We start from the raw sequence: 21,501 nt of genomic DNA, 5'->3' as shown, positions 1-21,501 counted from the left end.
AGTCATCACTCATTGCTATATGCTGATAAGGAGAATCTCCTCGGCCGGCTCCTCCAAAGCTATCCTGTCATGCCAGAAGTCCCCATGTTCAAGACGAAAGGGCAGTGTGCCAAAGCCCCAGAGTGGAAGTCTGTGTGGTGCCGAGAATGGTGGAGGTGAATACAGTGGTCGGGAAGTATTGATGGAGTGTTTTTGGGAGCATCTGCAAGATGGTGCAATGAAATGAGGGCATAATCCAATGCCATGCCGTGCCATGATACCTGGAAGACACGGAACAGGTCGACGCTGGCGGAGATTTTTCGAGGCTAGGACTTCCGAGAAATTCATTAGAAATACAGGAATGATGCGAATCAGGTCCACGAGTTGGTGTAAGCTGCAAACGAAACACAGTTCCGAGCTTCGGTTTTTATAGTCTAACCAAGTCGGCGGCATTAGCGAGGTAGGTTACGTCGCTGGAGTCTGGTTCTGGTCTTCTTCCTCGGGGGAGCGGCGTCAGGAGCTTTCAATCTCTCATCACTGGGAACTATCTGTACAGACCACGAAAAGATCCACTCCAGCATCTCGCAGCAGCTTCGCAATCTCAACCGCCGCAGGTGGTGGTGGGTAATGAACAGAGTTCACCAAATTAATCTCTCCAGTAGACACGCCACCTGAGGGGCGCTCTCCAGGTGCATACTTCAAAGGAGCCGCCGCGAGGCAAATCCCGACTTCTGTATCTGCTCCACTGCTAAGCAAGTGCGGATCATCTCCACTCGTTTCTATCTAGCTGCCAGATGTCGTGGATACATGTCGATTTTGCGATCACAACGAAATTCTGGGTTTGGGAAGGTTTGTAGACAGGTTTGCCGTAGTTGGAAAGCTGCGTGGAAGTTGAAGAGAGGGACTGATTTAAAGGAGCGAAGATTCGCGGCTTTAAGCACCATTGTTCGAATGATACCTGCCTACAAGACAGCAGTATAGATTAGCGTTCAATATAATGTTGACAAGAGATAAGTCAAAGAAAACTAGAACATTTCACGTGCCTGCGACTCAGAACTGTAGGTGTTCTAAGTGAAGCTCCTACAGGAGCAACACGATACAATCGAAAGACACGGGACACAACCAATTGACAAACGTTTTCCAGCACGGTTCTACATAGAGGTGACAGAGTATCTGATGATTCGATCCTAGTAAGAGACAGAAATTTCAAACTATAGAAGCAGAAGCTACGTAGAACCCCTCGAAAGTTCAGAACTGGAGGGACCAATACGTGGGACGCGAGTAAATGATTTGTTGGGCTTCAGCGCATAGAGGCAGCAAAGGCCTCTGCTAACAAAACACGCCTGACTGTGAAACACCAGTCACGGGAGAGAAGGCATGGCATATCTCGAGCCCCAACAGATAGAGGGACGATTGAATTTCATTGTTGTTTGTAGCAGTTGAATAACTCTGTGTGGAGGAGCAAGGACGTGATTCTGAAGCAATAAGTAGGCATATTATTCAAGTCCAAGTCTCGAGACGTTTTGCAAACCAAATACACAAACAGTTCAGATCAGGTCAGAAAACGGCAATGAAAGATAGATTTTGCAACAATATGAACAATCCACAGCGGCCACCAATACTACCACGCTGGCCCAATCCAGTAGGCCTCCCCGTCTGACGGAGCGGCTAGTGGCTTTGGAGAGTCGAGTGAACAGAAGTTCCAAACTGTTCTCAGCAGGAAGACTGGGAGAAGAGTGACTTTGAGGATACAATCAACTCGAGAAAATTGCGGTAGGTAACGGCTGCTTGTTGTTGATGATTTGCCCATCGACTCCAATGTACAAGCCTCGGAGGGAGGCCCAGCACAACCAGACACTCCGGCAGTTCAGAATGAGCACAGACGGCATCCTTGATGTCTCAGTTATCAAAAAGAACCATTCATCTCCTGGCATTTTGATCCCATTTGAAGGGACAAAGATGTCACACCCATGGGGAACCGCAACTTCACCAACTTCAAGGAAGGAGTCAATCAGCCACAGCAATTATTTCCATGAATATGGCTCTCTCTCGCACTGAATATGACCGACAAGCCAGTAGTATTATGATGGTCTGCGGTTGATTTGATCGTGCTTGTGAATATATGGAAGAGAAAGAAGAAAGGGTAGCTGCGGCGAAGTGAAGTTGGGATGAACCAGAAGCGAGCCAAGCTAGAAATAGCGCTAGTTCCAATTTGCACCAGCGCAAGAACTAGCGTCGCGCTAAGAGCTGGCGAAGCTTCATCTTGAATTTTTTCTCTCTGAGCTTCAATCCCTCTTCATCCTAAACATCGACAACCACCTGCCTCGATAGTCATGGCCCTCTATGGTCAGTCGATCACTACTGTATCTGGGATACAGTAGTTTTATATATTGTCATCCCAGTGAAGGAACAGTTGTATTGGACCCTCGCAGAATTTGCAGGGGTTTTCATCAGAGTTCGACCTCACATGAGATCTTGCTTCGCCCAGCTTCGAAGCTCGCTGAGGTTCCTTTTCCTTATTTCCTTATTTTCTTTTTTGTCTCACCAACGACTACAACAATCAAAAACCACATATTGCCTACCTCTTGCGCCTCTTTGATGGACTTGAGCGTCACTTATTTAAATATCGTTCGTGGGATATAAAACCAAAGGCCTAGACAGCCCGTCCATTCCACCCTGTTGACGCAGAAAGTGCGTCAGGAGGACTAAATCGGACAAACAAACTATCTTGAGCAGACATGACTATTTATATTGACCTCGTTATCAGTTACAATGGCAGTAGGAACATATCAACGCCATGTATTTGATTAAATCTCGCAGGGGAAGAATGATTACTGTCAGCACATAACTATCTATCATTAATATATAAGAACATAAAATTCGCTCTATTGCCTTCACGTTTACCTCCGAGTTCATGATTCGTACCGTTCGTTATTTCATATGTATAGCACACAGTTCATGCATCTGGCAGGAAAGATCTCAGAAATTTCGAGGCAAGTCGGCCAGTGTTATGAGGCCGGATGTCTCCAGGATGGACCTTATTGTCTGTGCCACCCAGCGGACCTCGTTCAGCGAGCTCCAGCATCTCCTCCCCTATTGATCGATCAGTCAGTCCACGATTCATCTGCATTTTCGACCTCAAATTGACTTACAGTTGATGAACACAACTCCAAATACTTCGGTTATCATGTCATTCGCTTTGCCATGCAAGCCAGTCTCCTCGCCATTGTATAATGCCCTGAGAGGGTTGAAACCAGCCTCTCTTGCACCTCCGTTGCCTTCTTTATGGCTTCTGTATATCTCATGCAGCAGTCTATTACACTGCGCGAACGGCAAATCCTCTAGCAGCTGGCAGGCATCCAGGCTCTGCGCTCTCACGAATCCTTCTCGTCCTTTGGTCTTCTGCATATCGCAAACAACCAATGTATCGGCTGCAGTCTCTAGGTTCTCAATGCAGAGACACAGAACAAGAATTGTGCAGAAAGAGGGACCCCAGCAGTCCTTGGTGCGACCTCGAAGAGATTTTTCCAGCGATTCGAGCACAGTTGCTGTGGTTTCGCGGTGCAGTTTGTGCATTACTTGCTTCACTTGGCGATTTAGGAGTCGCGACGAGTGGAAGGATTCTGATCTGTTGAGCTGGCGACCTAAGCGTCGATAGATGGCCTCTACGGATGATGGGGTGAACGTCAAAAGACTGCTCATGAAATAATGCATGGCGTGGAGTCTGAGAGCATCCTTTACTATTGGCTCCTATCCAATCATTCGTTAGGGCACTTATTCTTCATGAACTTTTGAGCTGCGACTTACCTTTCTCGCATACTTTTGCATTGCTTCCAGCAGTTCGAAAGCGATTGGAGAGCTATTGACAGCGGAGACTTGTCCAGCGTACTGAGGGGACGCAATCATATCGTCAATGTACCTCTTGCAGAGTTTCTTCACTTCCTGTTCTGACAGTCCCAGGATACCAATCGGAACACTGTCCTGCTCCAGAAGCACCGAGTTTTGGTTGTCAATACCTGTTGTCAGACGAGACTGCAACAGCAACTCATCTGTCTTTGGTCGGAAGACATTGGTGTGCAAGACCAAGGGCTTTTTGTTGAAGGCAGCTCCAGTTGAAACCTCCACGTCGATCGCAGTGTCACGGAATCCATTCGTGTGTTCCGAGATCAATTCTTCAACCTTGTGCTTCTTGAGATGTTTGTGCAGATAGGCTGGGAAGAAGACCTCCGCATAGTCGATGAAGCCTGCTCGACAACAGAGCTGGTCAGCGGCGGGAGAGAATTGTTTCAGCTTCTGGCATCTCTCGCAAGTTGCACCTTCAGAGCACTGCTCAATTGTTAGCGGAGAATTTTACCTGCTTATCGGTAGACTCACAGGCACTTTCTGAATCCAGCACTTCCAACACGCCTTCAATTTCCTCATTCGCTTGGCTTTTTCAGCAACATTAGGATCCAGCTTTCCGCTTCTGACGCCAATTCGCTTCTCTTCATCCTCCCTATTCTCCGACACAAAGCACAATCCATCCTTGCAGATAGCAGCATGCTCCCATGTGAGCTCCGTGGTATTAGTTTTCGCTTTGCTGGATTTTCCACCTGCTTTCTTAGATGCTCGAGACTTCTCGACTCTTGACTTACTGGGCTTTGGCGACTTAGCCTCACTAGAAGCTCGACTTGGGGATGCTTCCGAGTCATGTTCTCCTTGGGGTCCTGGTGATGGCAGATACGCAGCAAATCCAGGGCTCCATGCTGTCACTTGAGGATCCACCGGTGTCCATGGGCTATCAGAATGATGCTTCACTGCTCTAGTATGAGTGATGGGCGCTTGTGTTTGGATAACGGACTGATATGCGTAGTGTTGCATTTCCTGGTAGGTAGACTCTCCTTTCCCCATGCCATACACTTGGTAAGGGTCCTCAATGATACGAGGCTCTGATTCGTTTCGTTAGCAATCCTGTTTTGAAGAAGTAGGACAAACATACCAGCACTCCACATGGTGCCCAGGAGGTACTTCGGGTCATGTTTGAAGTCATTAGCCATAGCCTCATTATCGATTTCGAAGCCAGCGCCATGTGTCCATGGTTCCTGCGGGGACGCAGAGAGTTCGGCCTCGGGTATCGGGTACAGGACAAAGTCAATGTCATGTTCCCCTATCGAGGCACGTTTCGAGTTACCAGAGTGTGCTCGATTCCTCTGATCCTGGGTATGAGCATGGTTTATCATCACCTGGCTGTTCGTACAATCTTCCATGACCACACTGGGGCTCGATTCCTCGATGTCCATCCAGCTTGGGGAAAGGGACTGTGCCATGGACCCACGCATCGATACAGAAGCTGATATGTCTGCCATGTAGTCATGCATGATGAAGTCTTCATTGGTGTTTTCTTTTTGAGATATGCCCATGCTTTGCTGGGCGAATGCGGCGTCAAAGTCGTACAAGGGTGACATGGCGGGGAAAGCCTGTGGGAGACGCGAGTCAAATGTGTCTTGTTCTTTTGACTCGACAATTCTACGCCTGTGGTGGCGTTGGGACTGGCTACGATCTGCCATTGTTTCGTATCGATGGTCAATTAATCAATCGAAGATACCTGTTGGTAATCTCACCGGGTACGACTTGATGTGACGGTTTGGTTGAGACGAGGCTGTGAACAGCAGCCACCAAGTTTGGACAAAAAAACGAGATTTTGGCAACAAAAACACACGAATCAGGCGATCAATTCACGATGGCAGGAAGCAATACATATGTGTTTGAGAGAGGATGAGAGAGCGATTTTCTCGAAGTGTCAGCAAGGACGTTACGTTGTCGAGCCCAGCTGTGGACCCTGGATCGGTGACAGAAGGATCTACCGATGCGGGATGATTACAGGGATTCGATCCTCTTGAGGGGATGAGAAGCCCCGCGCCTCATTGGGCACTGCACTCTCGTATGCAGGTCACTTGAGAGGGGGAGACGAATCGGAAACATGCGGTGCATTTTAATTGGGACACAGCCGACCACGAATTGTCTATGGATAGCTCTTAACCTTTTCTGTCACCGATTCCAACATACACCACGGCCATAGCCGACCAATCTCGCCCCAAACGTATAGTTAACAGACCTGAAAGTCCGACCAGACGCCCCGTTGCGCAGCGCTGATCCACGGAAAATCGAACCGGAGCGATACGCAGCCTCCAATGCGTGCTCAGAATAAAGCAAAGAAAACAAACAACGCCTGAAAATACGCCGACGGTAAATCAACCTGGAAAGCGTCCCTCCTGCCAAATTCGGTAATACCCCACCAAAATCCACGAACAGAATCCTGGCATGTGAAACAAATCTCACTTTCGAAAATTCTAACCCGAAACTCAAACCCGAGCATTAGGATATCCGCAAAACTGTCCTGAAATCCGTGGTGCTGCCGAAACTGTCTCGCTTATGGGTGCGGCAAAACTCCGGCATCCCAAGTCTTGGCATGAGATGAGCATGCTTCGTCGAACTCCAGCCCATGAAGTTTCCCCACGCAAGCACCAGGAGCAATGAAAAAAGCAAAGCAAAAACCAAAAGAAAATGTGCATGTCCAACGATCAAAGTCGAAGGGGTGCTAACGCCGAGCCCATGCAAACGTAAAGTCGTGAGATCATCTGGCGACATTATGCTCTATAGCGGTGGCTATGAGCCCGTTCCTGAATCTGCTGCTCAGTTGCAACGTATAAATTATCAAGGGCACTCATTGCTGCGGAATCTTTCAGTATCTTTGCGACCTGGATTCCAGCGGAAATCAACTGGAGTATGTTCCTGTCGTCCTTGAGAGGACGAGATTGGTGTTTCGCGGCGTGGCGCATCTCCAAAGAATTCTCCAAGATGGTGATAAATTGTTTTATCTGGCCATTGTACAGAACCCTGGCTGGTATCCGTCGCTTTGTAGCCAAACGCTTCAAGAGATATACCCACTCCGTCCATTCCCGGTCTTGAGGTCTCTCCACTGGTCTCATCTCCCCGTTGGCTAGTGGAATTGGAAATTGATACTTTGCAACGAAATCAAATGCACACTGAGACAGCCGATCATTGACTTGCGTAAGGATACTATCCTGCTCGTGAACGACAAGATTTGTGGGTAGATGTGGCAAATCTCTTTCCTGCTGGGCAATATAGTCCGGTGGTGGGCGTTGGAGAAACTGATGTGGTCCGTCGAATTCGTCCCTATTGGAAGGACGCCTTTGCTGGGAATGGGCTTTCCCTTCGTTCTTGGACTTGCTTACTGATTTGCTTGAAGGGTCAAGCACATAATCACTTGGGCTTGGGGATGCCACATAGTCCTCATATGTCTCGGGTGAAATCCTGCCTTGAGGTTCCCAACTTGAGTTTGGACTTGAGTACGAATTGTACCCGGGGCCGGCAGAGCCGTACAGAGCTGAGGATGCTCCCATGTTGTATCCTTTGGAAGTGTAGTCAGGTCGAATTAGGCTGGCCCCTGCAGGTACCGTTGCGATTGGGCCAGGGGGACTGTAACTGGAAGTTGATGGAGTGTATGTGGCGCTTCGAGACCGACTTTCAGTATCTTGTTTGGAGATTGAGACGAACATCTTACCTGCTTGCCGGATAGAAGGAGTTCTCGTATCCAGTTTGTACGACTTCTTGGTAGGCATTGCTTTTCGAAGGTCAGCTTCTGCCCTGGTGCCCGGGTGCAGCAATTCTTCCGTACCTTCTGGAGGCGCTCATCGTACCGATGGGTTGGATGGGAACCGGGCGCCCATATCCATAATCAGGTTGAACTTGAAGGCTTCGTCTTGATGCCATCATGTCGAATTCAGATATCTTTGTGCTTGAACAGTAAGAGAGATAAATGTACAAAGTACAAAGGAAATCAAACACGGCAAATGCTCCTAAATGTTCTCAGGAAGGTCTGGGATGACGGCACTTCCAATCCAAACTGGGTCAATTTTGCCAACTGGTCCCGCGGGCAAGATGGATCCTGGGTGTCCTGGTGCGGAAAACCCTTGAGGGTGTTAAGGCGGTGAGTGATTGGTGGCTCGCCAGATGTGTAACTTTGGGAAGAAGGAAGGTCGTGACCTATATGTTCCGAAGTCTGAGATTTGAAGCCGCTAATTTATAGACTCTTTGCGGTGAGACAAGTGGCCTTTCTATACTGTCAAGTTTCAAGGTTAAGCCATCCCAAATCCCAACCCGCAGGTTTGACAATGACCAGACGGGGCGCGCGCCAACAGTCGCATGGAGCTTTGGCCAGGATGACCTGAAGATCCAAAGAACAAAAAATTCAAGATGAGACGGTTTGCATGCAAGAGAAATTTGCCACTCCTGCACAAGTGGGCGTGGTCTGAGGTACAGAAACAGGAAGAATCTTGCACTGACAATTACTCGGCGTCAGACATGACCGAAACTGTCATGAACAAGCAAAGTGCTTTGCAGATAACACGACATTTGCGTTGCTGCTCGGCAAATATCTCAACGATGCTCCCAGGGACTTCCTTTCTCGCCTGGGATGCTGTGCTGTCAAGGGCCATTAAGGGTCACAAATCGACTATAGCGTTGTTTCTTTTGGGCACCATTGGGCGAGCTGTGGAATGGCAGCGAAGGGGATGCCGGTCGACGCCCAAGATCTTGCAAAGCGTGGTTACGATTCGCAGAGCGTGGAGATGCTATCCTCAGGCGCACGAGATGGGGGCACAAGGACTTCCCCAGACCCTGTGGTGCCCATGAGAATGGCTCCCAGGCGGTGACGATGAAATGGGGCGTCGGCTACTCGTGTGTCTGTGGTCTGTTGGGCAGCGAGACGACCAAAGCTGGTGCAGCAGCTGCCCAAATCATTAAATGTTATGCGTTAATGCCCATCAGTGACCAATGACCAGCCAGCCAGAAACGATGGTCGGGCGGCAATGAAGCGATGACGGTGCGGCTGTGTGGGGACGGCCATCGCAACGTTCAGATATGAGGTCGTCAAAGTTTAAGTTGGACCATGTCGAGCCTTTGTGGAGAGAAACGAAGGGAGTGTGAGACTGTGAGTGCGAGCAAATCGAGACGCTTGTCCCGAGGATGTTTGCTGTGTTTGTTTCAATTTGGATTCGTTCTCATTTCTGCACGGTGATGGTCTGGCGCCCGGCTTGGCCAGCGATTCGGCCACCAAAGCCCAAGGGTCCTTCTCGGCTGATGCTGTGGTACATTGCCGTAGCCTACCGTTTTCCTACTTGGCTTCGCATTGGGCCTCGTGGCATGCCGGTATCAAGATCTTTGCTGTTCTGGTTGGCGGTTGCGCTTACATTGCAGTTGGGCAAACAAGGCGAAGACCCTACTGCTTCTGAGCCCATGCACACACTTTACACGAACCTTGCGATATGCTGCACGGATTTTAAAGGCCCCTTCTCGTTGAATTCACAAATGATCAAGGCCTGATCAATGACTGTTGGTCAATTGTCTCTGGTCAATTGTCTCTGGCCAATCAAAAGGACAGTATATTCTGCCAGCGAAACTGTTGATGCTCAGGACTGAGAGTCCCTTGAGTCTAGACCTAAGAGGCTCATCACTATGAAGGACTTGATAGCAAACTCAGAAATATCCCAGGACGTGCAACGGACATATAAGGAGACAATCTCCCAGTTTTCGTCGTTTCATTCTCATGTATCTGCCCTCCTGGACGGTGGCAGAGGTTCAAACCGCCATGAATTAAGCTCTTCAAGTAGCTGAGGTTGGTGAACGTTGGTGGTACAGGTCTGTATGGTCCGGGTGAACTCTGCTAACATCAATGACTTCATTGTATAATTCAGTAATTGACGGAGATGCCTCCGTATTCCATTCTTCAGGTCTCCCTCGTCGTGATCTGCACAAGGCCGTTTTCGTACTCGATCAGATATTAGATTTTCGACCCCCACGCAGGAGAGCAAGGACGAACAGAGCAGTAATACTACGCCCAGCTGTCATATAACGATCGCCCGGCTTCAAACGTGTTTGCCGATCTTGATCCCCTATTGCTCTCGCGTACCGATCAGGACTTGATGGATCATGGAGTCATGCAAAGAGCTGAATGTTACCAAAGCCATTTGATACTTACTGTATAACTCGCCCGACATGTTCAACGCAAAAGTTATGCTGCTGAGACCCGCTATTTCGCCCTTATCAGTAACCCAAAGGGGCTAGGATAGGTCCTTGGACAGTGCACATGCACTCCTGCCCCGTTCTCTGGGATTCAATGATCAGATCACCGAGTATTGACACTCTAGGCGTGGAAGCGATCTCTTATTTTTGGCACCAAACTACTACGCGCATGAAACAAGACTCTAGACAATGAGCAGCAGTGGGAGCAGAAATAGTAATGTCACAACTTTTGGGCCAAAGCCGACGAAAGCATGCGGTAAGTAATTACCCAAGATCTATTTGTGACATCACTAATCCGGATATGATAGTTAATTGTCGGCGACAGAAGGTAATATTAATCCGGCTTGTACATCTTCCTCTATCCTAACCTAACTATATCAGATGAAATGTGAAGTGGATCCAGATCGAACATCATCCTGCAAAAGATGTCGAATAAGCCAAATACCTTGCATCTTCAAACCTCGAGCAAATGTACGTCTTAGGCAAAATCAGACGATTTTATATTTCTTTTGCTGAATCATTGCTGATCTCATCGTTCAGGCCGCCGCTATCCCTCAAGAGCTTATTGTTCCCAGTATCCTACGCCCACTTCATGAGGAGGGGCTTGACGCAGCTGAGCCCAAGCTGGACCCAACGACGGTCCTGGCCCGGTTGGCTGCAATTGAGGGACTACTCGGCATCGTCCCTTCATCCCAGCCAGTCTTGGACGACGATGTGTCCCTTCAAACCCCTGACACCGAGTCCGAATCGCCCTTTTCCGGTGTTTGGGCAGCAGCGGCGCATCTCAAACTAGCTACCCGACCCCCTCAATCTTCAAGGATATGGTCACGTGCGGTTATCAAGCAGCTCTGGCTGTCGTAAGCTCCCCAGCAGGTGTTATCGGCGAAATAAACTGATGGGAAGTTCAGGTTCCACAAGACTATGCCAGGTCTGCACTTTCTCTCCAAGAAAAAGACATCTTCAACACCTACGCCTTTACTCCTAGCAGCTATACTTTACGTCTCAGCTCTACATTCTCCTTCACCTGAATTCGCAGCTCTTGCCCCCGGGTTTTTCGTCGCAACATGTTGTGCCATTTCCGAATTGGCGGTTCCCATCCAAGCTGCTCCGCGAGCAGAGCAACATGACACCAACAGCGAAGCTGCGAAATTAAATACAGAGCAAAACGCTTTCCAAAATGTGCTCGGTCTCATCCTCGCCGGGCTCATTTCAGAGGCATTTATTGAAACAACAGGTCTATGGATTTCAATGGGTTACAGGCTGACTTTAGATCACTGCCCTGTCCACATCGATGAAAGGTCACACGAGTGGCGAGGACTGTTCTCAGGGCTTCAAGTAGGCATATTCTCAATGTCCTAAGAGATTCAGCTTACATGTACGCAGATAATCGATCTCGAACATGCCTCACTACACATGTCTTGTCCGATCCTCCCAAAAGAAGCACCTCTCCCATCCCTCCGCCAACTCCAATCAGCGGCCAAAGATCCATTCTACAGCCTCACACAGATGATGCATATAGGGCTAAGCCACTTCGTTGGTCGCGGATTACCGACAATCTGGTCTTTCATTTCATCAGATCAAGTAGAAAGCACAGTTCGACCACCGTCAGCATTTACAGAAGCGGACGGTAAAGTGATTCGAGAGTGGGCTAGGCAGCTGGATGACTGGCTGGTGCTGTGGAACAGTAATGTCCCGCATGTCGACGAAGCTTGAGAATTGTCTAATAAAGTGTCAACAGAGCCTAACGACGCCGATCTTGATGGCCTGATGGTTTTCCGGCAATATAGTCTTCATCGACTCTTCGTCCTGTCCATCTACCATCCCGCGAGGGGCTTCGATCTCTTCGCAAACAATGTAGCAAGTGTAGAGAGACATGAACTTCTCATCTCGGCTCGAGCTACCCTGAAATTGCAGAACGAAGATAAAGGGATATGGTCGAATTGGGACTTGGTTGTGTGTTTGATCCGATACCTTTTTGGCCCTTCGCTTGACCTCCATGTTGCGAGCTGACCACCTCGGCTAATTCTCTGGATTCAAAATAGATGATAACCTGGGCTGCGCTCCTAGTCTTACAAGGCATCGAAGGCGGAGTCGGCGAACCAGACGGTATATTTCCCTCAATTCTTACTACAAGTTCCTCAATCAACTTCCTCTCTTCCTCTCCCTAAAAGTCAACTTCCATTCCCAATATCCCACTTCAGTCACAGAACATACCTCTAACCTCTTCCTTTCCCCAACCCAACAGATTTCATCCTCATCCAAGCCCACCTAAACATGCTCCAATACACGCACCAGCCCTCCCCCTCCCTGCGCCACCGTCTCGCCTCCCGCCTCGAGTCCTCCCTCCAGAACATGCACACCCCGCGCCCGGCGCCTGAACCGGATGCTATGCTCGATGATGGGGTTCCGAATAATGTCGCTAATGACGGGTGGGCGATCTTCGACCAGAGGAGTATGGACCTTGCGAGGCAGAACTTGAATTTGAATCCTGGCTTGGGTCTTGATGGAGGTGGGGGTGGGGGCTTGGGAGGTACTAGTGGGGATGGGAGTGGTAATGGCAATGGTGGTGGGATGGCAGGTATGGGTGTAGGCGTAGGTGTTGGTGGAAATGTCTCTGGTGGTGGTATTGGTGGGATGCAAGGTGGGTATGATGGTGGGATCAGTGGTGTTGGTGTAGGCGGGCAGGTTGCGATGGGTGGGTATGCAGGGGAGCAGTGGATGGGTGGTGGGAATGGGGAGTATTCTGATGCATGGCAGAATACGTTGTTCAGGTTGTTTGGCAATGTGGAGGAGATGCCGGGTGGGGGTGGGAGTGGCAGTGGACTTCTATGAATGAGTGATGATTGATCGACGCCCACATCAGCATCTTACTCGTCTCAGGATCCGTGGGTACTGCTTGTTCCTAGTATTTGTGTAAATATTTGTATTTACTTGTAATGTGTGATGGACCGACAGGATTCTCCCTCATCTCGTTGATGCTTCAAGTCTTCAGCTCATCCAGTATGTTGTGCTGGATAGGTAACGTAGAGTGCGGACACATCTAATCGTCGGATACTGACTACACACAAGCGCCTTGCAATATAAAACGTACGGCTAGGCATTGTTTGAAGACTTTGCTTCATTCTCATTAGACTTCTACACATCACTTCCATCGCAAAAACCCCCTATTGCAGAACCTAAATACAAGAATCGAACGCTCTCACACATCAGTCACAAATCCTGTCTGTCCATGCATGTGGCGCATAACATCCATCCGTCCATCCATCAACAGCCAGCTTCGTCCCATTTCTCAAGCTCCATCCGGCTTTTTGCAGGGAATAGTCTCGAAGACAGTCGACGGAGCTCTAATGTGCCGTCTCCATTCCTCATCGAGAAAATCGTAGCAGAACTACCCAGCTACTTCATCTTTAGAGCAGAGCAGGCCATTCCAAAGCCTTCAATTTCGGGAAGTATTCGTTCGAGGAAGAACACATAAGATACCAACAAGTGCGTGTGACTATACTCAAACACACACGTACCAACCAGCGAATCAACCAGCCAACCATTCTTTCTCAGATCCATCCATCCAGTGTTTCGTTCCAAATATGCCACAGAATCCCACAAACATCACCTCAAAAGCGACCCTACAATATACTCAAACCGTGGTACCTTTCGCCGTAGGTGTCAGAAGAAGAAGAAGACCCGTGTGCTGAAAAAATGAATAAAATAAACGGTCTCCGGGGTATCCGATCTTTGGGAAAACAAATCATGATGTGCATACGCAGCTGTAGAAACGCGCTGAACAGGATACCGAAGGGGGTTCCGCAAAATGTTTCCCTGCTAACTCCACAACTTTTCAAATCAATCGCTCCGAATATAAATGCGGCCGTAACAACCACTCGTAATCTCACAATACCCAACGTGCTCGATGCTCAGTGGAGCTCATTCTAAAGGTTACCGTTGAGGGTGTTGTGAAATGTCTGGGACATGTGGCGTCGAAGGCTCCTCGCCGGGTCGCTCCGGGTTCTCTGGTCTTCTCATATCCATACTTTTGCCTCTCGTTGGAAATGCGGATGCAGTGCGATCGGTCGAAGCAGGTGGGCTCTTGTTACGCTCCTTCTCGGCTTCCTTCTCTTTGATCTCATCTCGTTTCTCACGCATCTTATTCTTGATCCAACCCAATGGTCCTTTCTTTTCCTCACTTGCAGCTGAACCATCGTGACTTGACTGAGGGTGTGCACCAATGAGAGTTGTGTCGGAGCTGGTTGGAACGGTATCGCCGGTGAAACTCTTGCGAGGCCGTGATGAGCTGCCGACAGAACTAGAACTGGCTCCTGCACCATTGTCTGAGCCAACGGCCTTCTTGGGTGTCAAGGCGTTGCCCAGTTGAGAAGAGTCTCGGTGGTGTCGGGATATTCTCCATCTGGATCGCTTTTCTCTCTGTTCTGCAACGGCCGCAGCATCCTCATGATGATCAGCGTCTGACTGGTCATTGAACGATGATCTGGATCTCAAAGAGCCTGTTGGAGACGTGGGCTTCAATGTGTTGTCTGATGATTGATGAAGCTCCTCCGGTCTAGTTGGGAACTGGTGGCCAGATGGGTCAGCTTGAGGAGGATCAGTAGCAGGAGGTGTGGCATCAGTGTTGGACAAGGTGGGATTCGCGGATGGGATGCTTTCTAATTGTGGATGGGCTGCAACATCGTTGGCAAGACGAGTGGGATGAAGAGCAGGAGATGCTTGGTCCTGACTGTTAAGGGACTGGGTAGAGCTTTGAGCGCTGGGATTCGAACTACCTGGTAGGCGCTTCTTTCTCAGCTTGTTTGGCTGCTTCTTCTCACTCTCGTTTGTTGGTGACCTCTGAAATAAATTAGAGATATTCCGAGGCGTTGCGGGGGTGGCGACTTGATCTCCGAGAAGTCTCTCTTGACTCGTCACGGAAGCAGCATGCGTCGAAGGGGCTAGGCTTGATATTCCAAGAGCAGCTGGAGGGGCACCAGATGTTGATGGCGAGACGCTGCGATTCTTTGAGCTTGGAGCTGCTGGCGAAAGCCCCCGAGGAGCTGAATGTGAGTTTGGCATAAAGGCAGCTGCTGTAGGCGACGGCGAGCCAGAATTCTTTTGCAATCGATTTGAAGGTAATCCGGGAGATCGCTTTGAAGGGACTGTGTTGCTTCGATGGATGCCGCCGCTGGGTGAGTGCGTCAAAGGTGGGCCATAAGCAGGGCTTGCAGGACTTGGGGCGCCATTCGATTGCTTGGAGTGACGTGAAGACACTGAAACATTTCTTCGTACTCCGCCAAACTTTCGTACACTGTCTGCGCCTACACTAGCATTCGATGCTGTTCTTGCTACGCCGGTCTTGGTCTTTCCTGGTGTGTTCGGTGTTCCTGGTGGTGGCGTTCCTCCATTCTGAACATCAGCCACAGTTTGCTCATCTGCTGCAGTACCCCTCATGCCGATCAAAAAGTGGTCCTGGTTCTCGATCAAAAAGATAAGGACGTCTTGACTCAAGCGATACTGCTCAGGCTCCATGTCATGAATTGGATGAGAAAGCATGCCTGGTTGGAAGATAGCAGAAAGGTTTGCGGAGGTCATGCGATTTTCGTCTGACTTGGAAGCAAATACTGCTAGTAAATCAAGAATGTATAGCAGAAGTTGGCGATTGAGTGGTGGCAGCTCTGTGATCAGTTGCTGATATGTGATAATGGCTTTATCAGCATCGAAATCTTCAGTAAGTTGAGGTCCATCAGCATCTCCCACTGCTTGCTTAGTGAAGCCTCTCAGTGGTTCTCGAAATCTGTCGTATAGATCTAGTGGGACGATCGGCTCCGGAAGCTGGTTAAGATATCTTCTCAGAACATTTGCGGCATCATGAACTGTATATCCTGCCCAGTCTAAACCCTTTCCATATCTATCTGGGGAGTCGAAGATGGTTCGGAGTTCCTTGATTCGCTTCTCGGATCCACTGAGTCGAAAGATTCCCTCTACATTAGTGGCTTTCGAGGTGTCAGCAATTGAGCCACAAAGCAGACGGTATATGCTCCAAGATCATTATTCATACCTTTCTCCTTTAAATACACTCCACACTTAGCTACTACGATTGGGACATATCCATAGATGTAGCTTCGTCCTTCTGCGTCAACCAATGAAATGGCTACGTTGGCATAAGTAATGCTCTGACGAAGGGGAACTCCAAATATTCCTGTAGGAGGTGGAACTGTAGTCTTTGTTTTAGCATTTGTCTGGAGCCTAATTTTCACAAAATTGACAGCGCTGGAGAAAGATGTCTTGCGTCTGCCCCTCAAGGCAGGGGTCTTATTATCGCTTCCTTCACTTGATTTATGGCAGCAATCTGCTGTAGGAACGAACGCATCACACATCTCTTCTGTGAAGACTGCAGATTGATTCGTTCCTAGCATGTCTTGTCTTTCTGCACGTAAACTACGCTCCAGATGACGTTCCACGCTTGGGATGAAACTCGAGTGCCTCCTTCTGGGTATAGAACCAGGAGCATTGAATTGATACGAGTTAGGTTGCAAAGGTGTTAAGCGCCTGCTGGAGGACAAGATATCGTGGGTCACTTCTTCATCTCCAAGAAAGCCATCTGCAATTGGTGTCTCTGTATCCATAGGATTCTCCTTGAACATGCCTTGCGTGTTGGAGTGCAAAGTAAGGACAAGGCTTCCTGTGTAGTAATTCTGCTCGGAACGAAATGGACTTGCGACAGGATACCAAGAGAATGGGGTATTACCATTTTGTTCCTGATTCTTTGGCAGAGGTTTGCTGAAAGTCTTCCACCAGCTCTTCAAGCTTTGTTTCGTTGGGGGAGATGCTGCTTGTATTGGTTGATTCACAGGAGCAGGCTGTGGGTGTGCGAAGGGTTGCTGAGCGCTACCTGAAGCTGGGGCGTCTGTAGTCATTTTGAAAGCGAACGTCCCAATCTACCAGTTGCCAGTATAGGTTCTATATAGGTTCCCAGTGGAAAGAGAGTCGCGGTGGCCCAAGAGGCCTCGACAACGTGCTGTTCTGCGCAAGCTGGGCGTGGGGTTACTGATCTCGAATTCAACTTCGGTCGCAGGATTAATTCGAAGCGCACGGCGACCGATTTCAAGGACCAACAATCCGATGCAGCACGCGACGCTGATTCTTTGGTTCTGCTAGACGTCTGCCAGGGAGTTGTGTTTTGAAGGCTTGCGATCGCTGGGCGCAAGAATCAACGCGACCGAGGGGTGTGAAGCAAGCGCTCGAATGCAAGGCCGCTGCGGCAGGAGGGAGAGTCGAAGATGAGACAGTGCGGGCGAGGGCAGGACAAGAGATCGAGGGAGGCGTCGTGCACGACACCGTTGTCTCAGATGCAGCGAGTGTTGTGATTTATGAAGTTTGTGCAGTTGTGCAGGTCGAAGGAGTAAGGGAGTGAGGTCGCAGCAGGTAGGTAGCAGGGAGCAGGTAAGAGGAGAGACGAGACGAGACGAGACGAGATGATGATGTTCGAGGTGAGCTGGGCTGGGCTGGCTGGCTGGATGCAGAGCACGCTACGGCTCCTAATCCGATCCTACCTAATCCGAGTTAGTTCGCCCTATCAGGCCTGAAGTCCAGAGCCACCACTGCACCAGGACAGAGCAGCAGAGCAGAACAGACACAGACCTCCAAAAGAAAAGAATCTGGAGTGCCTGCTGACCCTCTTAATTGTGCTGATCCCCCAAGCTGGTGCAATGCAATGCAATTCAATGCAATGGAAAAGAATAATTATCCAGCAGCCAGCCAAATAATGTAATGTGTTGGTCGGATGCACGGTATTGTCAGTATTGGACAAGCACGGACAAAGCAGAGCAGAGCAGAGCAAAGCAAAGCAAAGCAAATGCGGAGGGCAGTCTGCTCCTGGGCAGGTAGGCGGAGGATCGCTGGTGTGTGGCTTCTGACCATTCACTTATCAACTATGGCTTGCTTCCCAGACGGCCTCAAGTGTCCCTCATCAAGTAGCCGAGTGAGCCAGACCAATGGATCTGCTATTGCATTACTGTACCTTATGCCAGTACTGGTATAGCATCATTCTGGCAGGTCAAGGCAGCCGATAAATGGGAGGCGGCCTTTTCCATATTTAGAGTCACCACGCAACGGTTTTGTGTCTTGTGCCTGCATTTCATCTAGGTACACCTCCAAGGGAATACGATGGGCAACGGCGGAAACGTGGCTATGTTGAGAGGTACGTCCAGGGCATAGGACTGAATGTGTTACAGAAGCAGGAGTATCAGGACAGAGGTATTGAGAGAATTGGGAATGGCGCAGAGAGGCAGAAACATGGCGCTGATAACTACTTAGATACCCGTATTGCTCATGATCTGGAGTCCTACAGTAATTATCGTAATTTACCTAGAGGAACTCCTTGCCCAAGGGTACGGCCCCTGGTCTTGCTGCATGTACCAGCTACACGCACCGGCACCAAGATCTGGCCAGACGTCATGTCCAGGGTCCTATCCAGCTTTCCGGTGTTGTTATTGCTGGGCTGATGATATTGGTGCTGATGCCCCTCTGTCAGCCTTTGCCCACCTCTCTCTCGGCTTGTCGGCAAAACAACCACTTTAGCTCCGACATAGTGCCAAGAACTCGCCTAAATTCTCCAGCTGTGACATCGATTGAGAAAGAGGAGCTTGCTTGCTGCTACATCTCAGCCTCATCAAATCACCAACCTGGAGCCAAAGTCAACACAAACACAAGGAAACTCCCATCCAATCCCAATTACGACCAGCAAGAATACTCAAGATCAGTCAAGATGGAAGGGTTGGTGGTCCTGGACCTGGACAGGGGGTGGAAGAGCTAGCTAACAGCCTCAATAGACTTTCAGCTTCAGAGCAGAGAGAGTTCCAATCTCGCATGGAACGCAAGCAGATGAAGGAATTCATGGGCGTAAGTGCACCTCTCTTTGGACGAGTCTTTGGGAAACAAGTGGCTGGTCAATGCAGGACCCCGTTGGAAGGATCCTAAGACTACAAAGCCTTCCAATCTTCTTTTGAAGCTGCAGGGACTGGTTTTTCAGAACTGCACTGGATGTCAATCTGCAAACGTCGCGATTGCCATACTGGCTTGTAAACTACTCGGTGCTCTGGTTTGTAGACTGGGTGATGGACTTGCTCGTCCCATCTCATTGTCTAAGCAGCTATAAACCAGCACAGGACAATCAAGCTAACAATCGCCTTTCCAGATGTTCTCCAACCTCGTATCACACTGTTTCGACTCTTGCGTTGACGACTTCACCACCAAATCCCTCATCCAGCGCGAGACCGGCTGTGTTACACGATGCGTACAGAAGTTCATGGCGGGCAGTGAGCGGATCGGGCAGAGATTCCAGGAACAGCAAGCACAGATGATGAGCCAACCTCCTCCGGGGGGCAGATAGATCTTCACAAGACAGGTGATGGGATGATAGGATTTGATGGAATCACTGATGGGTGTTGGAAGAGTGTACGATAGCGAACGACGCTGCTTCTTGTATGGTATGATACCTAGGGGGCGTGCATGATCGTCGCATGGGAATAAGTGTATGAGACGGATACGGCTATGATAATGGGATCAGATTCAACTCCTGAGAGGATTTTCGTTTGGCTCTTGATGTTGGAACTGTGGACTCGGCCATCAGACATTACAAAAATAGCGCAACGTACGGGTATACAAGGAGTTTACCACACTGTGAACCGTTCAAACGAAAGCACGCTTCCACGGTCGGCAAGTGCCACCCTACCTTTCATTCCTCTTGCTTTTTGACATAATTTACATTACTCAAATTTGCCCCCTCAAAACCTCTAGCTTTGTAGCCTTTTGTGCTTGATCTACAAGCCTATCATCATGCCCCTATTATTCTTTATGTTTCTGCTTCAGCATGTAGCCTCTTTTCCATCGTCTGCCGTTGAACGCATTTTCATATCTCGTATCCTTAATCCACACCGCTTCCAATAAATCAGGCCATCGGCGAGAGCGGATTGCTTCTGTTGTTCCTTTACTTACTTGCCGACTTGACACTTACTGTCTCATTTTGCAGTTTGTAGCCCAGCAAAATTCTCTCATGTACCATTCCAATATCTATGGCAACACTTAAGCCATCTGCAGGATGCAAACGCATCAACCTTTTCCCGGTCGGGACAGGTCGTTCCCATGCCAGATAATGGGCCAGAATCGGATCTACAGCCTAGACCAGACTGGCTCTATTTCAGACTGCGAGATGCAGTTGCTTGTACAGGCTTTCGCTCCAATACGGCTGGCTGTTTCTGTTCGAATTCCAGCAAATCGGAAGATAAGCAGGCTTGGGAAACGGATCTCTGTTAGTATTGCCACGTATCAACAAAGACAAAAGGTACGTCTTTCGCTCACAAAACTGCACACGGTCTCTAAACATAGCGTCTACCTGCTCCATTCGTCTACCCGAGAAGCAACCACAACAGTTTCTCTCGCTAAAAAGCTACCAAAGGAGGTTTTCTTCAGCACACTGCATGCCCCTGAGCCTCTCTCGCGCATAAGGCACGTTGAAAGTCACCCCAATCGGCAGCGAGCCCTTTGGTCCAAACCAACACTTCTGCAGTACGCAACCAACACTTTTGGGTCCGGGAAAAGCGAGCTGTATACAGGTTGAAGCAAGCACATTGATGTGCTGCCTGGTGCGGATCGCTGCATGGTAGACGCGATTGGACGACATTCCGGTAACGATCTGACTTGGTGCGCTAAAGTGTGGTTATAGTGTTTTTCAATTGGTGTATCTCCATGGTCTCTTAATATATTAGGAAGTGTTTTAAAAATGCTGTCTTCGGAGCGGAAGATAGGTGTCTCGGATAAGAGCCAAAACAGTGTTGATGGCCGAGAATTCTCAAATGTGTTGAGAGTTCTGGCGGGAGCCTTAATCAGACTCACGACCGCCGTACTTCTCGTTGCGTTTCCAGTGGGCTTCGGAAATGCGTCCTGATTCAGAAACACTGCATGTGGAGTTTTCGATGGTGTACTGATAGATAAGACATGTTTGATGGGTGTTGTGAGTGTATATAAGACGGGTGCTTTTCTCGGAATATCTCGAGGAGAACAAGCGGATTGGAAGCATAGAAGCACATTTTCAATACCCATCTCAAATACTTTGCCCAATTCCCGATCATCCCATCACGTGCGTGTTCATTGAACTTGGGTCCATTCATTCATGTTAATCGATCTCAGTCCAAGCTTTCCTTCCGAACGCACACCATGAAATCCCTCACCCAACACCTTCTCGCACTTGTGGTCCTCGCTGCTGGACTACTTGCAGCACCACTCGGTATTCGAAGTACCGAAGCTATTCCGACACAAGCACAGGAACAAGAACGAGTGAAGGGAAGGCGTGGCGAGGGTGTCGTTTCCGTGAAGGATGCAAAGAATGAGCAGGAAGAGGATTGGGTTGCGCCTGAGGGTGTCAATACTGCTTGCTTCGTGATGTGAAAAGGCATC

The 21,501-nt window shown here is 49.2% G+C and overlaps 7 protein-coding genes across 7 annotated transcripts; 3 read left to right on the top strand and 4 right to left on the bottom strand.

The window, feature by feature from the left end:
• Window positions 1–15: 15 nt before the first annotated feature.
• On the bottom strand, window positions 16–432 carry ONS95_002322 (uncharacterized protein; the record flags this gene model as incomplete). The annotated part of the gene is made up of 1 exon (XM_058495574.1): window positions 16–432. One exon carries the CDS (start codon window positions 430–432, stop codon window positions 16–18), a length of 417 nt encoding a protein of 138 aa, XP_058354302.1.
• Window positions 433–2,935: 2,503 nt separating this feature from the next.
• Window positions 2,936–5,525, bottom strand: ONS95_002321 (uncharacterized protein; the record flags this gene model as incomplete). Its single annotated transcript, XM_058495573.1, has 5 exons — window positions 2,936–3,072; window positions 3,132–3,729; window positions 3,787–4,305; window positions 4,354–4,907; window positions 4,958–5,525. The coding sequence occupies 5 exons, from the start codon at window positions 5,523–5,525 to the stop codon at window positions 2,936–2,938; spliced, it is 2,376 nt and encodes a 791-aa protein (XP_058354301.1).
• A 1,080-nt stretch (window positions 5,526–6,605) lies between these two features.
• On the bottom strand, window positions 6,606–7,755 carry ONS95_002320 (uncharacterized protein; the record flags this gene model as incomplete). The annotated part of the gene is made up of 3 exons (XM_058495572.1): window positions 6,606–7,491; window positions 7,544–7,603; window positions 7,658–7,755. 3 exons carry the CDS (start codon window positions 7,753–7,755, stop codon window positions 6,606–6,608), a joined length of 1,044 nt encoding a protein of 347 aa, XP_058354300.1.
• A 2,496-nt stretch (window positions 7,756–10,251) lies between these two features.
• On the top strand, window positions 10,252–12,894 carry ONS95_002319 (uncharacterized protein; the record flags this gene model as incomplete). Its single annotated transcript, XM_058495571.1, has 9 exons — window positions 10,252–10,318; window positions 10,371–10,390; window positions 10,444–10,533; window positions 10,603–10,919; window positions 10,971–11,397; window positions 11,446–11,746; window positions 11,801–12,015; window positions 12,105–12,168; window positions 12,308–12,894. 9 exons carry the CDS (start codon window positions 10,252–10,254, stop codon window positions 12,892–12,894), a joined length of 2,088 nt encoding a protein of 695 aa, XP_058354299.1.
• Window positions 12,763–18,370, bottom strand: ONS95_002318 (uncharacterized protein). Its single transcript, XM_058495570.1, has 5 exons — window positions 17,723–18,370; window positions 16,796–17,600; window positions 16,106–16,261; window positions 13,016–16,040; window positions 12,763–12,964 (listed from the first exon to the last, which is right to left on the bottom strand). Exons 2-4 carry the CDS (start codon window positions 16,962–16,964, stop codon window positions 13,996–13,998), a joined length of 2,370 nt encoding a protein of 789 aa, XP_058354298.1. The 5' UTR covers window positions 16,965–17,600; window positions 17,723–18,370; the 3' UTR covers window positions 12,763–12,964; window positions 13,016–13,995.
• Window positions 18,156–19,725, top strand: TIM9 (protein transporter tim9). Its single transcript, XM_058495569.1, has 4 exons — window positions 18,156–18,247; window positions 18,364–18,822; window positions 18,879–18,948; window positions 19,244–19,725. Exons 2-4 carry the CDS (start codon window positions 18,551–18,553, stop codon window positions 19,436–19,438), a joined length of 537 nt encoding a protein of 178 aa, XP_058354297.1. The 5' UTR covers window positions 18,156–18,247; window positions 18,364–18,550; the 3' UTR covers window positions 19,439–19,725.
• A 1,324-nt stretch (window positions 19,726–21,049) lies between these two features.
• On the top strand, window positions 21,050–21,492 carry ONS95_002316 (uncharacterized protein; the record flags this gene model as incomplete). The annotated part of the gene is made up of 2 exons (XM_058495568.1): window positions 21,050–21,184; window positions 21,235–21,492. The coding sequence occupies 2 exons, from the start codon at window positions 21,050–21,052 to the stop codon at window positions 21,490–21,492; spliced, it is 393 nt and encodes a 130-aa protein (XP_058354296.1).
• Between the last annotated feature and the right edge of the window lie 9 nt (window positions 21,493–21,501).

This window comes from Cadophora gregata (genome assembly GCF_030347475.1).
Source record: "Cadophora gregata isolate MNR1 chromosome Unknown scaffold_11, whole genome shotgun sequence".
Lineage (NCBI taxonomy): Eukaryota > Fungi > Ascomycota > Leotiomycetes > Helotiales > Ploettnerulaceae > Cadophora > Cadophora gregata.
This window is presented reverse-complemented; position numbering and strand designations above follow the sequence as displayed.

What these genes read in the sequence shown, in the direction of transcription:
- ONS95_002318 (XM_058495570.1), bottom strand. Translation starts at nt 16,964, where the DNA reads ATGACTACAGACGCCCCAGCTTCAGGTAGCGCTCAGCAACCCTTCGCA. An exon ending in AAAGAATCAGGAACAAAATG is followed by an intron (nt 16,262 to 16,795) that starts GTAATACCCCAT and finishes CAAAGACTACAG; the next exon opens with TTCCACCTCCTACAGGAATA. An exon ending in AGTGTATTTAAAGGAGAAAG is followed by an intron (nt 16,041 to 16,105) that starts GTATGAATAATG and finishes ACACCTCGAAAG; the next exon opens with CCACTAATGTAGAGGGAATC.
- TIM9 (XM_058495569.1), top strand. Translation starts at nt 18,551, where the DNA reads ATGATATTGGTGCTGATGCCCCTCTGTCAGCCTTTGCCCACCTCTCTC. An exon ending in AGATCAGTCAAGATGGAAGG is followed by an intron (nt 18,823 to 18,878) that starts GTTGGTGGTCCT and finishes CAGCCTCAATAG; the next exon opens with ACTTTCAGCTTCAGAGCAGA. An exon ending in AGATGAAGGAATTCATGGGC is followed by an intron (nt 18,949 to 19,243) that starts GTAAGTGCACCT and finishes TCGCCTTTCCAG; the next exon opens with ATGTTCTCCAACCTCGTATC.